The sequence below is a fragment of the Chiloscyllium plagiosum genome, chromosome 11 (assembly GCF_004010195.1).
Source record: "Chiloscyllium plagiosum isolate BGI_BamShark_2017 chromosome 11, ASM401019v2, whole genome shotgun sequence".
Classification (NCBI taxonomy): domain Eukaryota; kingdom Metazoa; phylum Chordata; class Chondrichthyes; order Orectolobiformes; family Hemiscylliidae; genus Chiloscyllium; species Chiloscyllium plagiosum.
The window spans coordinates 33,506,009-33,522,947 of NC_057720.1; the positions used below are offsets into that span (position 1 = coordinate 33,506,009).

Below are 16,939 nucleotides of genomic sequence, written 5' to 3' on the forward strand. Positions count from 1 at the left end.
GTGCCATGCCTCTAGGAATTCCCTGGCTGTTCTCTGTTTGGCTTGTCCTATAATAGTACTGTTGACGGCACACCCATCTCTGGACTCACAGCAGAAGCGGTAATGCAAAGATTAGAACAAAGTCTTACCGCAAATTCAACCCAAACTCTGGGTCAGATATGTGGATGACACCTTTGTAATCATTAAAAACACAGAAATAGAGAACACACACCGGCTGATCAAGGCCACACTCACAGGAATCTGATTCACTAGAGAGGAAGAAAAGGACAACCAACTCCTATTCCTAGACGTGATGGTACAGAGAACACCGAATGGAGAATTCACCACAAAGGTATACAGGAAAGACACTCACACAGACCAAGTCCTGAACTACGAAAGCAACCACCCCATCACACACAAAAGAAGTTGCATCAAGACACTGTTCAAAAGGGCCACAACACACTGCAGTACACCAGAACTGCAAAAAGAGGAAGAAGAACACCTATACAATGTATCCGCTAAAAACAGATACCCACGCAATTTCATCAACAGATGCCGAAGGGAAAGACATCGGAACGAGGACATGCCACAACCCAAAGGACTAGCCTCACTATCATACATCAAGAACATTTCCGAACTGACAGCCAGACTACTGCGACCACTAGGACTCATAACAGCACACAAACCAACAGCCACTCTCAGACAACAACTCACCAGAATGAAGGACCCAATACCCAGCATGAGCAAAACCAATGTAGTGTACAAAATCCCATGCAAGGACTGCACAAAACACTACATAGGACAAACAGGAAGACAGCTAACTATCCGCATCCATGAACAACTAGCCACGAAACGACACGACCAGCTATCCTTAGTAGCCACACACGCAGATGACAAGCAACATGAATTCGACTGGGACAGGACAAGCCAAACAGAGAACAGCCAGGGAATTTCTAGAGGCATGGCACTCATCCACCGATTCAATCAATAAGCACATCGACCTGGACCCAATATACTGGCCACTGCAACGGACAACTGGAAGCGACAGATTCAAACCACTACAAATGCCGGAGGAATGATCACAGAAGCTTCACAGGAGGCTCCCAAGCACTGAGGATGTCACCTAGACAGGGGACGAAACGTCTGCAACACAAATTCCCAGCTCGGCGAACAGAACCACAAGAGACATGCATAAATTGAGTTTACAAAGGATATGTACTAAAAGAAGATATGTTTGGTTTGTTACTTTATTGAAATGTAAAGTTTCTCTTCCCTCATCAACATGGAAATTGTGCATGTAGAAAACTGCAGTCTTATGGTGGTAATTTAGTTTGTCTCACCATTGAACAAAAGCATGAATTTGATTCTTTACTCAAGGCTATTATTTTGGTGGAGTTTAAGATTTTTTTTTTTGAGAAATACTAAATCTCAAATTCTGTATACAAATTTATCTTAAGGCCACATCTGTGTGTGTGTTTCCAGTCTCCTAGTTGGCTGTTGTGCTATTCTATTCTATTGTGTGATTAAATCTGTTTAATTATCCTGTTACTTCTTGGGTTCAGTTGTTGATCATGTCATCTGAAGTGCATGATGTAGTGAATTATCAAGTTGCAAAATTATATTAAAGGGATCATTATGTGCCCCACAATATACCAATTTTTCAAAACACTTGTTATAGGAACACGAGTAGACCATTCAATCCATCAAGATTGTTCCACCATTCAATAAGATCATGGCTGTCCTGTGACCTAACTCCATATACCTGCCTTTGGCCTATTTTCCTTAATATCTTTATGTAACAAACATTACCTGTCTAGAATTAACAACTGGTCCTGCATTCACTGTTGTTTGTGGAAGTGTTCCAATTATCTATTACCCTTTGTAGAAGTGCTTTCTAACATCTCCTGAATTGTCTGACCCTAATTTTCAGACTCTGCACCTTCGTTCTTGAATCCCCAATCAGTGGAATTAGTTTATTTTTATTCGGCCTTATCTTTTCCTGTTAATGGCTTGAAGAATTTGATCAGGTTACCCTGTAACCTCTAAATTCTGGAGAAAACAGGCCTAATATGTATAGTCTCTCCTCCAAACTTAACCCCTGAAATCCAGGTGCTATTCTTGTAAACTAATGTTGTAATTCCCGCAAGGGCAATATATACTTGTAAAGGTATGATGCCCAGATCTGCTCATGGTATGAGTGGGATCTAACCAGTGTATCCTTGTTCTCCAGTCCTCCAGATATAGAGGCTAGCATTTCATTCATTTTTCTTGATTATTTTCTGCACTGGTTTGTGACATTTTTAAAGGTCTCTGCACCTGAACTCCAAAGTCTGTTTTGGACGTCAGCTTTGGTGGATCCACTGTTAGCTTCCCCGTGACTTTCAGCAAGTTGACCCTCTTCTACTATAAATATGAGGCAAAATAATTATTCACCATCTCTGCCAATTTCACATAATCATTGACAATATCCCCACTTTCAGTCTTTAGTGGGCCAGCATTGTTGCTCATCACCTCATTTCTTTTTATGTAACTGTAAAGTTTCTGTTATTGATCCTTTTAATAATCCTTTATAGGTGCTCTTATAGACTGCTATGTGGTCCTTTTTGTTTTTGTATCTTTCCCATTCAGTAGGATCTGTGCTTTTTTTTTGCATTTTTAAGCCCTTTCAGTTTTATGCTGTCCTTTATCTTTTTAGTTATCCACAGCTGTTTTCTGTGAAATGAAGATTCCACGCCCCCCCCCCCCAAAAGTATTAGCTGTTTTTGTATGATGTTAAATGTTTCTTCAAATACCCACTGTTCTTCAATTGTTTTACCCAGTCGAGTAGATTTTTCCCCAGTGTACCTTGGACAATCTGTCTCATCACACTGAAGCTCGCCTCGACTATATCTAAAACTCTAGCGACTGATTCATGCTTTTTGTTTTCAAATATGACATTGAACTCATCATGTTATGAGCCCTGACTGTTTGACTCACTTCTCTTCTGTACCCGTCTCAGATTGATCTCTTTCCTCACTATCTCCTGGGTCCCACCCCCCTCTCCCCCGCACCCTCACCTTACTAGTTTAAATCCTCCCAAGCAGTTCTAGCAAATTTCCCTGCCAGTATATTAGTCCCCTTCCAATTTCGGTGCAATCCACCCTTCTTGTACAGGTCACTTCTACCCCAAAAGTGATTCCAATGATTCAAAAATGTGAATCCTTCATCCATACACCAGCTCCTCAGCCATGCATTCATCTGCTCTATCCTCTACGTTTTGTCATTTACATAAATGATTTGGAAGCGAGCATAAGAGGTACAGTTAGTAAGTTCGCAGATGACACCAAAATTGGAGGTGTAGTGGACAGCAAAGAGGGTTACCTCCGATTTCAACAGGATCTGGAGCAGATGGCCCAATGGGCTGAGAAGTGGCAGATGGAGTTTAATTCAGATAAATGCGAGGTGCTGCATTTTGGGAAAGCAAGTCTTAGCAGGACTTATACACTTAATGGTAAGGTCCTAGGGAGTGTTGCTGAACAAAGAGACCTTGGAGTGCAGGTTCATAGCTCCTTGAAAGTGGAGTCGCAGGTAGATAGGATAATGAAAAAGGTGTTTGGTATGCTTTCCTTTATTGGTCAGAGTATTGAGTACAGGAGTTGGGAGGTCATGTTGCGGCTGTACAGGAGATTGGTTAGGCCACTGTTGGAATATTGCATACAATTCTGGTCTCCTTCCTATCGGAAAGATGTTGTGAAACATGAAAGGATTCAGAAAAGATTTACCAGGATGTTGCCAGGATTGGAGGATCTGAGCTACAGGGAAAGGCTGGACAGGCTGGGGCTGTTTTCCTTGGAGCATTGGAGGCTGAGGGGTGACCTTATAGAGGTTTACAAAATTGAGGGGCATGGATAGGATAAATAGACAAAGTCTTTTCCCTGGGGTCAGGGAGTCCAGAACTAGAGGGCATAGGTTTAGGGTGAGAGGGAAAAGATATAAAATAGACCTGAGGGGCCACTGTTTCATGCAGAGGGTGGTATGTGTATGGAATGAGCTGCCAGCTGATGTGGTGGAGGCTGGTACAATTGCAACATTTAAAAGGCATTTGGATGGGTATATGAATAGGAAGGGTTTGGAGGGTTATAGGCCGGGCACTGGCAGGTGGGACTAGATTGGGTTGGGATATCTGGTCGGCATGGACGGGTTGGACCGAAGGGTCTGTTTCCATGCTGTACATCTGTGACTGTATTTGATAAAAAATTCACCAACAATTAGGTTACTGATTTGAGTCTAGCTCATTATTCATTTATCAAATCCAGTATTGCTTGTTACATTCTGGGCATATTGGCAAGACTATGTTTGTCCCTCCCTAGTTGCATTAACTAAATTATTTAAAGAGTCATTCTAAGGGCAATAAGAATGGACCTCATGCAGTGGACTAATTGTATGCAGTCCAAATAATATGAAAGCTTCCTAGATGGTTGTGGCAGATTCTTTTCCCTGCGTGTTGTTGAGCAAATGTCAGTTTTTGTTTAGTGACAATCTGCAAATATTTGCATATTTTCTTGATGTAGGTTTGCTCACCGAGCTGGAAGGTTCGTTTTCAGACATTTCATCAACATACTAGGTCACATCTTCAGTGCGCCTTGAACGAAGCAATGGTAGTGTAGCCCGCTTTCTGTTTGTGTGTTTTGGTTTCCTTGGGTTGGTGACACCATTTCCTATGGTGACACCATTTCCTATGGTGACACCATTTCCCATACTTTTTCTCAGAGTGTGATAAATGGAATCCAAGTCAATGTGTTTGTTCTGGTTGGAATGCCATGCTTTCAGGAATTCTTGTTTGGCTTGTCCTCGGATGGATGTGTTGTCCTTCCTCATCTGTATGTAAGGATATTGGTGTGAGAGGGTCATGTTGTTTTGTGGCTAGTTGATGTTCATGTATTCTAGTGGTTAGTCTTCTGTCTGTTTGTCCAATGTAATGTTTGTCACAGTTCTTGCAAAGTATTTTGTACATGACATTAGTTTTGCTTGTTGTCTGTACAGGGTCTTTCAAGTTCATTAGCTGCTGTTTTAGTGTGTTTGCGGGTTACCATGATGCCAAGAGGTCTGAGTAGTCTGGCAATCATTTCCGAGATATCTTTGATGTAGGGGAGAGTGGCGAGGGTTTCTGGACATGTTATGTCTGTTTGTTTGGGTTTGATGCTCGGGAATCAGCAGACTGTGTTCATTGAGTACCCGTTCTTTTTGAATACACTGTGTAGGTGATTTTCCTCTGCTCTGCATAGTTCCTCTGTGCTGCAGTGTGTGGTGACTCGTTGGACTAATGTTCTGATGCAGCTTCGTTTGTGGGTGTTGGGATGAATGTTTCTGTAGTTCAGTATTTGGACCGTATATGTTTTCCCATAGACACTGGTTTGAAGTTCCCCGTTGGCTTTTCGCTCTACTGACATCTAGGAAGTGATGTCACCACAGGAAATGACATCACAAACTGAAGGAAACCAAAACACACAAACAGAAAGTGGGCTACATCACCATTGCTTCATTCGAGGCGCACTGAAGATGTTACCTAGTATGTTGATAAAACATCTGAAAACGAACCTTCCAGCTCAGTGAACAAACCTACATCCAGAACCTCAACCTGAGCTACAAATCTTCTCAAAATGTGCTAATTTGCATATTTTCTCAGATGTTAGAACAATGATTTATCTCAGTCATTTCATTTTCTCAAATTATTATGGAAGATAAAGTACTAAATAAGGTATAAAAGCATTGATTGTATGAATAAAAATGCAATATCACTAAAGGTAGTTAAATGAAGATTCTGGAAACATGAAACAAAAATAGAAGTTGCTGGAAAAACTCTGGTTTGGCAGGATCCTCCAGAATGTTGAAATGGGTCACTGGATTCAAAATGTTAACTCCGCTTTCTCTCCGTTGATGCTTTTATGGCTTGCTAAGTTTCTCTAGCAATTTCTGTTTGTGTCCTAGAGACTAATAACGCAAGTTGAGGCCACAAAATATAAACAAACAATTGGGCTTCACTGGGGGGGGGGGGCGCGGCAAGACCAGAGAGGTCATGTTACATATGGTTAGATTAACTTTGGAATATTCTGCACTATATTGATTTAAGTGTCACAATAAAAGGATATTGAGAGACTGAAAAAGGAAATAAGAATTAAACAGGAATAACTTTAATAAAGATTGGTCAGGCTGGAGATTCTATTTCTGGAAGAACTAACTACAAAGTTAAGTCAGAGTTTCTTAAAATTATGAAGGATTTTAATATGGTTGATGCTTGCACTCTAGTCCAGAACTTTATGTATGAATATCAGCATTGAACAGTGGGGAAAAATGGTCAGTTTTTATATTGTGTACTCTACATGATGCACCTCTGAAATAACCAAGTTTCATATTACAGGAAATGTGCACAGTCTTGCGAGCTGAGGTGGTAAAATTTCGTTTGGGAAGAAAAAGAGAACAATCTGAATGTAATAATCTTCAAGGAATGAGAATGCCAGAAGCAATGCTTAGAGAATTAAATATCTGTGAAAATCAGGGTTGGCAAGTTTTATGGTGACTAGGGTAGCCATAATAATGGAGATGATAAACATAGCAGGTTGTCATTGCTCTACACCTCACCAGGAGTGACTTCTTACCATTTGTGTTGCAGCATCATTTTTTGTGAAGCTGTTGCAATTTATGGGATTATCATGGCTATTGTCATCAGTAATATGGCAGAGGTATGTGAAATTTTAATTTTAGTGTTACCTGAGATACATTTGTCAAAATCTGACCTGATCCATTTTGTAAAAATACAGTATACCATCTCCATCTTGATTAAAGCTGTAATATGTCTCATTCAATGAGTAATTCCAATTTGCATATAACACTTGCCAATTAGTAATGTCTCTACATTGCTGTCCCCTCAAATATTGAACAGAAACTGGCTTTACAAGGCAATGGCAGTGTTGCTTATCTACATACTTCAAGGTGAAAGCTATCAATGATTTATATAAGTCATATGTTTTTGCCCGTGTAATAATGTGGCAAGGATGGCCCAATATTACTCAAAGTTCAAATCAGAGTGGTGCTGGAAAAGCACAGCAGGTCAGGCAGCATCCGAGGAGCAGGAAAATCGATGTTTCGGGCAAAACCCTCCACTCTGGATGCTTCCTGCCTCTATTCCTGATGAAATGCTTTTGCCCGAAATGTCGATTTTTCCTGATCCTCGGATGCTGCCTGACCTGTGCTTTTCTAACACCACACTGATCTAAACTCTGGTTTCCAGCATCTGCAGTCCTCACTTTTGCCAATATTACTCAAATCTGAGTCACATGTGCTCCCTTGTTTCTGAACATATGCCGCATCTGTATTTCTAAAACACTTGCCTTAAGTCTCCCTGAGTCACATTTGTGCATATTTGGATTAACTGAAATTAACAGAATCTTGGGGCAAATTACCTGACTTTATACTTTGGGTGAAGAATAGTCTATGGTTTAGTGAGTTAAAATTGAGAAACAAGCAAATTAACTTGAATTTTTTTGCCCTAGACATGCTTTACTAGTTTTCTTAGGTATAAGAATGTTGCTTCTTATTTCTGGAACCATGTCTCAGTTTACATGTCGCAACTAATACCACCTTTAAGAAAAGTATCCCCCAAATTCTTCACCGTTTGAGTATTTCTGTTTATTGTGTAAACAATGTTTTGAGGAGTAGTTAAAAGACTTTGTTAACAAAATAAATAAGATTACCTAATTCCAACAAAAACTGCCTTTTACCAGAAATGCATGACTTTTGTTCAAATTAATAATTTGAAAGATGAGGAACTGGTTGCAAGTATTCAATTTTTACTACAATTTGCTTTTTCTGTTCTGCATAGCCATTCAGTGGCACCACTCCTCAGACAATTGGAGCCAGGAATTATCAAGCAGGTAGGTTTTGTTTCTGTTGTACCAACTTAGTCCTTTGTATGCATTATATTTGAAATGGTAATCTGTAGGCAGGGGTGTTTTTACCAGGAACCATTACTAATTGCTCCAGTTTTGGCAAGAAGGCTGTATAAATAGTGTCATCTCTGTTTCTTACCACTGAACTGGTCTGTGCCCACTCTTTGTGAGTTTTTCAGCTCTTTGGTATGTACAGACCATGTCCAACTAAAATAAAAGATGCAGTTCAGAGAAAATGTATTCAAACCACTGAATAACTGTTTGTAATGCTTCATTGCATAATTAATATCTTAGTACTGTTAGAACATTATACATTTAACACTCTAGGGATGGCTTTTCATAATGGTCACCCTGACTAAATCAGCATGTTGTCTTTCCTTCAAATAAATCTCCTTTATTGGCTGTGGTGTTAACCAGAATTCAATCTTGGGGGAGTGAGATGGGGGATTGTAATTGACTTATAGTTTTGGGGGAGGGAAGAATAAGAACAAGAATGGACCGTTCCTTTGAGTCTGTTCTCTTCCTCTTTCTCCACTGCTTCTAGACATGTGAGCAGTGAAACTGAGAGGAAACCTTTGAGCTGTTTGCGATTACATTGTTGCTATCACTGAATAAGTGATGGGTAAAACTGAGTTGATTTGGTTTCCATTTAGTAGATTTCTCAATTCTTTGTTTTCATTTGTAGGGTTCTCCATGTTTGGTGCTGGCCTGACTGTTGGATTTTCTAATCTGTTTTGTGGTATCTGCGTTGGCATTGTGGGTAGTGGTGCTGCTTTGGCTGATGCCCAGAATGCCAGCCTGTTTGTTAAAATCCTGATTGTTGAAATTTTCGGCAGTGCCATTGGATTGTTTGGAGTCATTGTGGCCATCCTACAGGTAAGATGACTTGCTAAGTTTCAGAAGAGGTGATTGGTAATCTGGAGTTTGGATTGTGCTTACTACTGAAATGATCTAGTTTCTGAACCAGGACAGAGGTGTCCAAAACTAGAGAACATAATTTTAATATGAGAGAGGAAAGATTTAAAGGAGCCTGAGGGGCAACTTTTTCCACACACAGTGATACATATATAGAACAAGCTGCCAGAGGAAGTGGTAGAGGTGGGAATAGTTACAAAATTCAAAAGCCTTTTGGACAGGTATGTGGATAGGAAGGGTTTAAAGGGGTAAGGACCCAAATGGAAGCAAATAGGATCAGCTCAGTTTAGGAAACCTGGTCAGCATGAACGAGTTAGGGCCAGTTTCCATGCTGTATATCTCTCTGACCGTATGATCTGCTCTGTTTCATATTATAATGGCAGGATCAGCCTAATTTACTATAATCCCAAACGACCTCATTCGAGCTCTCATCACTTTTCAGTTACTATCAGTGGCTTCTACATACACCGAGATGCCAAGCTCTCCCATTCCACTGCCTCTGCCTCTTAGGTGAACTGACATTTCCTCCAGCTAAGTATTGTCCTAGGCTCCACAATGTGGGCGGCACGGTGGCACAGTGGTTAGCACTGCTGCCTCACAGCGCCAGAGACCCGGGTTCAATTCCCGCCTCAGGCGACTGACTGTGTGGAGTTTGCACGTTCTTCCCGTGTCTGCGTGGGTTTCCTCCGGGTGCTCCGGTTTCCTCCCACAGTCCAAAGATGTGCAGGGTCAGGTGAATTGGCCATACTAAATTGCCCGTAGTGTTAGGTAAGGGGTAAATGTAGGGGTATGGGTGGGTTTCGCTTCGGCGGGTCGGTGTGGACTTGTTGGGCCGAAGGGCCTGTTTCCACACTGTAATCTAATCTAATCGAATCTAATGTGCATACTGCTGCTAGCACTTCTATCTCACGAGGCATGTTTTAGTGAAGCCAATTGCTTGGTATCCTTGACAACTTGCTCAAAGTTCCAAACATCCTTCCTCAATAGATTTTCACCCCTCCACTTGGCTAATTCCAGCAACACATTTTCAGCTCTGATCTCCAGCATCTGCAGACCTCACTTTCTCCTAATTGCTACTGAAACCCATTTCAAGTTGCCTTGAAATGTTGAAGTTCTAATAGCCTATAACTCTTTTAACCAGCCTAATCCTATCATGCCAATTTTTCTTGACCATTGTTCCTGTCCTTGCCAACTTGCATTGTCTTCCGCTCACTTTTTTAAAAATCTCATTGTGATCAACCCCCTTCGAAGTCTTGCTATTTCATAAATCAGCAAACTTCTCCAGCTCTGTCACCACCTTAGAAGTTTCCATTCTTCTCATTCAGGCCTTTTTAATCCTGCGATTTATCAGCCATGTCTGCCCTCTGTGTTTACAATGTTCTCAAATTTCTCTGCTTCTCCATCTCTCAGCTTTTAAAAGCTAGCTCTTTCACCAAAACTTTTGATCACAATTTTTATTTCAGGAAAACATTCATTGTTTTGCTGACAGTTCTGTAAAACAGATGTTTGCTTCTTAAAATCATTATCTATTATCATTACGGCTTTGTTTTTGTGTGAATAGAATGTGCAGAGTTATGTCACGGACACTTATTGGTTCAATCTTAATATCCTATCCATTTTGAAAAATGTTGAATATAGGGTTGAAAGGGAATTATACCCTTGAATGCGAATTACATTGCTTTATCAATGTAGAAGGAAGAATATATAATCTGTTTTTTAGTTAATAATATTATTTCTGTTCATTTATGCAAAGTTATAAATTACTTCTGCACTCAGTTATTGCTATAAAATAATTATTTTTTTTGTAACAGACATCTAAAGTGAAAATGGGAGATTAGCCATCATGAAGACATTGAAAATCCGAATTCTGGCAATGAGACCAAGATTTGCTGTATATAATTTATTTAAGTGTACATTTTTCCAACATATTTGTGGTTTTTAACCCACCATTTGCTGAGGCGTGATTGTGACACAGTCTGAAGTGATTCCTGATCAGTTCTGCAAAATGGGCCAGGTGCTGTCCAGCAGTATTCCGTAGTTTAGTCTGTATTCTGATTAACATGCAAATGTGTAACCCATTTCAGATTCTAAATGGGGTGGAATAATGAGACAGAATGTTGAAGACTACTCTTGCTGTCTCTTATAAATAGAGAGATTTATTTCTTATGGCCTTGTGCAAGACAGCAGCTGAAAATACCTGTGTTGAACTGTGACGATGATAAAGAACCATCTGATAGATTTGCATTCGAGTTCTGTGGCTTCCAGTCATCAAATCTGCAATGGATGAGTTAAACAAAACTCACTTCCCATCAATTTGTGTACCTAAGTTGCACCTTTGTATGTTATATGTTTCTTGTAAATGTAATGGAGCAACTTGAGTGTTACACCGCAATGATAACCAGAAAAAATAAAGTACATGTTTATATGTGGGTTTGCATCAAGCATTCACTTTCTGCACCCATCCTGCTCTGCTTTCCCCACTATACTTTTAAGAGAAACCAATTTTTATTAAATTTTGTGCTGGTCTGTTTTCATTTGCCTGCCTATTCATATTTGTATCTGGGTTGGATTAGTGCTTTCAACCATACCAATTGAATCGGAGTATTGGATTACTGAGAAAAAGTATCATTTCAGTGACTAGGGCAGTAAAAGTGTGTTGTACAACAGTGTTTAGGTCTCTTCACACTGAATCAGCTTTGGATAAATCAGGAAATATAAACAGGCTGTAACTGCAAAGGGGAAAAGTAAGGGGTGGAGAAACTGAAAAGGTCTGGCAGTATCTATGGAGAGAGAAACCGTTAATGTTTTAAGTCCTATAGGACCTGAGTTTCTCCAGCACTTCGTTATTTATTTCATATTCCCAACGTCCACCGTATTTTGTTTTTGTTATAACGAGTATTTTTTAAGCAGTAATGAAGATATAATATTTGAAAAAGTTAACTCCATCTAACTTGAGCTAATCAGTTGATCTGCCTCCTTTTGCGAGTAACAAATTTGTTGACTTATGCGGAACGATCATGACTAATGGAGGCAAGTGATGGTTCTGGTTGAGTGTGAAATGCTCCTTTATGAACTGTTCTTGTAACCAACATGACTCTCTCTGCTGAGTGGAAGTTTAATCTGAAAATTTTCTCATGAATGTTGCCCTTCCACCTTAATGGATAAAAGTTTTGTGCCCGTTATAATTGCATATTATGCTTGCTTTTTTTTAAAATTTAACTGCAAGAACGTGTTAAGTCTCTTTGCCAATTAAGTTTTACCAACTTGACACATATCTTTCCTGTATTATAGAGGGAAAAATCTTGTGACACACTGAGTTATCAAATTAAATTTGGCATTTTCCCACAAGATACTAGGACGGATGATTAAAAAGCCTAGTCAAGTGGGTTTTAAGAACTTCCTAAAGAAAGAGAGAGACGTGGCAGGATGTAGGGAACTAGTAGCAGAGGCATGACTGCCTGTGTGGATCGGCTAATATCAGGGATGCCAGAGAGGTCAGAGTGGGAGGAGACAAAACAACAAATGCTAGAGATCACAGCGTATCAGGCAGCATTATGGAGAGAGAGCAAGGTATCATTTTGAGTCTAGATGACTCTTCGTGGGTGTTGCCTGACCCACTATGATCTCCAGCATTTATTGTTTTCAGTACGGATTCCAGCATATGCAACAATTTGCTCCTACAGAATTTGAGGACTTCAGCTATCTCAGGTGTTTGTAGGGCTTGAGGTGATTCAAGAACGAGAGATGAAACAATGGAGAGATTTGAAAACCATGGTGAGAATTTTTAAGATGTAACTGTTGCTTAACCAAGGAACTGAATTTTTTTTTCCCCAAGTTTGAGAATGAATTGACACCTGAAGTAAATTATTTAATATCAAAATGTTTAGGACATATTATCCCTGTTTCCAATTTTATCTGACACTTAAACATCTGATCAGTACTCCACTTATTTGGGGGCGGGGGGGGGTGCACATTGGAAACAATGTTCTAATCCCCCAAAACTGATTCTGTGTTGAAAGTAGGAATTTTCTTAAACTATTTGTTTATGCGCAGTGGTCCAGATTTTGAGGTACTAATGACTCTGAAACTGTCAATACTCACAGCTATCATTTCTATGAAATTCTCAACAATTCTGGAGTTGGTACATGTGCAGCATAACAGGAAATCCAGAGATTGATGTCTATGATTCTACATTTCTCCATAGGATTTACTTTTCACTCAACTACAACTTGCAGTATTGAATCCTGTTTAAGCTGCTGCACTTTGGGAGATTGTGAACGTGTTGAAGCAAGTACAGAAATGATTCAGGAGTGTGGTTCTAGGAGTGAGCAGTTTCAGTTGTGAAGATAAATTGAAGTTAGGATTGTTTCCCTAGTTAGCAAACACTGGGACAGGGGAGGGGTATTCAAAATCATGAAGGTAAATATGGAGAAACTGCTCCCACTTAAGAGCAAGAGGGCAAATTTACTGAGTTTAAAGAGTTTACTGTTAAGTGATAAGTCAAAAATAATTTTCACAGATTAAGTTTAAATGTTTGCAATATCGTGTAAATCAGTGAAAACATTGAAAAGAATAGATCTGTTCACTGAAAAGGAAGATGTTGCAGTTACAAGGAAGTAGGAAAATGTTGATAAGGGAATTTGTCAGTGAACTGATTTACAGACAGTGAACCATTGAAAATGCAAATTGTTTTTGGATGAGGTGTAACTGGGTTTCTTTTTAGTGGTGTGGTAAATACATAATCACTGCTGCAAAACCTCCCCGGCTGTGGAATCTCAGACCTCTCCATTGTAAAGATTCAACTCTACTTTTAAAAAAAAAAAATCAGGTTCTACCTCTGGCCTATATGTCCTAAATATTTATTTCAGCTTCTGTAAACTGTAATTAAAAGTGAAGCATGATTAGTGCACTGTGGTCTGAGAATACTTGAATATGGTTTCTTATCCTTGACATTACTGCTGGATGCCTGAAAATACCTTGAATACAAAATTCAAGCCAGGAAAGGGGAAATCGGCACCACAGATATTGCTACCTCTGAGAGGGAGCTTCCTTTAAGGTCAAGGCTGTGATTTTGCTGTTGATGACAAAATTCAAAGTATATGAGTGCTTGGTTTATCCACTCTTGAGCTAGATCCATAATGTAACTGGTGCATTTACCTGATATTCTGTTATGGTGTATATTTTCTGTAAACTGAAACATACCATAGTTTTTACTATTTTGGTATTATGTTGTAGAGATTTGTTTCAAATACTTTTATGCCATTGTAGTCTTTCAGTTCAAAACTTGATTTTGAATATGTGTATATACGCATTAATGCACATCTGCTAGTAGGTGCAAGCAGAAGAAAGGTATTGCACTGCTTTCTTGGATAGATATTGATAATTAGCTTCACTCTTCATTATCTGCCTTGAATTCTTAATTATATATGATCATCTGCCAGCTTGTACAAGATGTACTACCTAAATGCTTTGTGTTATGCTGCCTTTTCATCTGTGTTCAAGTGCACGTGATAGTCTTTGAGCCATAAAATGATAGACAAAAATCAGTTAAATCAAATCAAGCTAAAGTTTTTATTACTTAACATTGTGGCATTTTTGTTGACCCATTTATAGATCTGTTTATTTTAAAACATTTTCTAAAGTTTTTCCCTTATCCGTCTATAGAAATTCAGTTTTGCATGTCTGTTTTCAAATGTAACTTAATGTGCTGCTGTAGACTGTTTTTCTTAATTTTGTGATAGTTATGTGATGCAGCCCAGTTTAGGGGGCACTTTTTCTGTTTATGGATTTGTACTTCAATTTGTGAAATAATTTTACAGTTGTCTTGGAAATTTATATTTTGATTTCCAGTTAGTCCTAAACTTGAGAACTAACTTTGCTACTAGCTGGACACATCATGAAGTAAGTTGAAGATGAGACAGAATATTTGCAAATGGATGCAACAGTTTGAAACTGCGCTTTAATAGTACAAATGTTCAAATCGCAAATGATAGTTAAAGCATTTATTTTTCAAGTATATTTGAATTTATTTTTTGAAGGGGATGTGGAAAAATAATTTATGAAGCCAAATTGAAATAGTAATTATACCTGAATCTGATTTCAAATTTATTTTGGACAATGACATCTGAGATTAGATACCTGCATCATAAGTGGTACTGCACTGTAAAGATTGCAATTACTTTGATTCTTGCATTTGATTTGACACCTTTTGATGAAATGACTGACTATAAAAACATTAGCCAGCAGCAGGATTTGTTCAAGGAACTCTGCATTTTTTTTTCTATACTTTTTAAACCAGGCATGAATTGGAAATGTAAACTATGACTATTTGAAAATCTTTTCCACGTTGGCATGAGATCAGTTAGTTTATAATGGAAACCATTACATTAACCTCCACCTGCCATGATGTGAAACTTGGGGTGCATTGTATGTAAACTCGTATTTTAGATCTAAAACACTAGGATGAGAGGGGCAAAATAGTTACAATTCAGTGAAAACTTCTAAAACAAAGGACTTTGGTTGGGTCTAATGTCTCTCCCTCCTCTTTCTTGCTCCAACCCTCTCTGGCATGTAAGTCCATTTGCATTTTGGAGCAAGCACTCAAACAGATTTGTGGAATTTTTGTTATTAATCAAGTAGATTCTCATTGAATTATTTTCATCTGGGATTCTTTATGAACAGTTCAACAGAACCCAAGGTGCAATGGATTATATCACCTATAATAAAAAGATGGAGCAAATTAGCTTTTAAGTAACAATGATGTGTAAAGCTAGAGTGAGTTTTCGTGATTGTTCAAGCACGCAATTGTAGAATATTTTCAAAGCAAATAAAAATGCTGTCTTGGTAAACCTGGTTAGCTATGTTCAACAGTAGTTTGAGTCTTGAAATGGAGACATGTCTTCCTATAACCATATGTAAAGAGAATGATGTTACAAGTTAAATTGCAGTTTTTGATTGAATAATTATCTGTATATAATGCTCTAGTTTAGCAGGCAATTAATAGAGTGGATTAAATGGAGCAACCTACTGCATTCTGGTAAATCCTACTGAACTAAATATAGTAACCAGCCCCTTGCATCTATTTGATAGAAAATCTGCCAGAATAGTTCCTGCAGATTTGCAGCAGAAGATTTTAAATCGATCATGAGCCTTTCTTATCTCCTTTGTAATGTACATGTTCTTGCAGATTCTTGTATGAAATGTTCATCTCCAATCAAGGAATTATAACTACTTTGTGTAAAAATAGCCAGAAAATTACTATCTGATTTCTTCATGATGGATGATACTAATTATTTCAAATGTTCTGTGATTATGTTGAAATGTGCAACTGATAAACTTTGTAGAATGCCATTTGGGAATGTATTCTATGTCGGCACTGTACAGGGTTCAACTTGCAAAATGTCTGAAACAAATTAAATTGCGGAGGAACAAAACTGCTGTAGTTTAATTTTGTTTTTTGAGATGACTAGTTGTTTGAAGTTCCTTCAAAGTTTTCAAATTAAAATCGGTCTTGTTAATTGGTACCTCCACTTGCTGTTTCTCATTGAGTGCTAAAGAGTGACGGGATAGTTGAGAAGGTTTGATGTTTTGCAGAATAAATGAAAATGGCTTTTTGCCTATTAAAAATTAATCTATCCAGAAATGTCCTGAATCTTCTCTGTATAGCAACATCCAATTGTTCCTCAAATATTTAAGGTTTGACATTGCTGCTACCCTACAGGGAAATCTATTACACATTATTCACTGTGAAGAATACCTGATTTTTTTTCAATTTGTACTTGTTTTCCTTATCCAACTCTCGACTTAAATCATTTTGGAATCACTCTTCCAGAAATGTAACTATCTTTAATTTTATACGGTAATTACATCAGATTTCTAGTCAATCTTTAGTTTTCTGAAAGCTGGTATCTTGATATAATTTTGAAGTCCAAGATCTTCAAATTTAACTTCATGCCCTGATACTACAAATATTTATCTACCTCTTCTCACCACCTGTCTTTAAGAAATTAAATTAATTTTATTTATTTACTTTATTTTTTAAATTTATTTAATTTCTCTTTTTTTTCAATAAAATAATGGGTGTGTATTGTCTCTTCATCCGTTTGGAGGGTTTACTAATC

The 16,939-nt window shown here is 38.4% G+C and overlaps 1 protein-coding gene across 1 annotated transcript in view; it reads left to right on the top strand.

Moving 5' to 3' along the window:
* atp6v0b (ATPase H+ transporting V0 subunit b) overlaps positions 1-16,348 on the top strand; it is a 34,321-nt gene extending 17,973 nt beyond the window's left edge. Inside the window, exons 5-8 of the mRNA XM_043699062.1 lie at positions 6,629-6,698; positions 7,838-7,889; positions 8,590-8,780; positions 10,631-16,348. Of these exons, the coding sequence (XP_043554997.1) occupies positions 6,629-6,698; positions 7,838-7,889; positions 8,590-8,780; positions 10,631-10,657 (340 nt within the window). The 3' untranslated portion in view covers positions 10,658-16,348. The remainder of the gene's footprint in view (positions 1-6,628; positions 6,699-7,837; positions 7,890-8,589; positions 8,781-10,630) is intronic.
* The last annotated feature ends 591 nt before the right edge of the window (positions 16,349-16,939 follow it).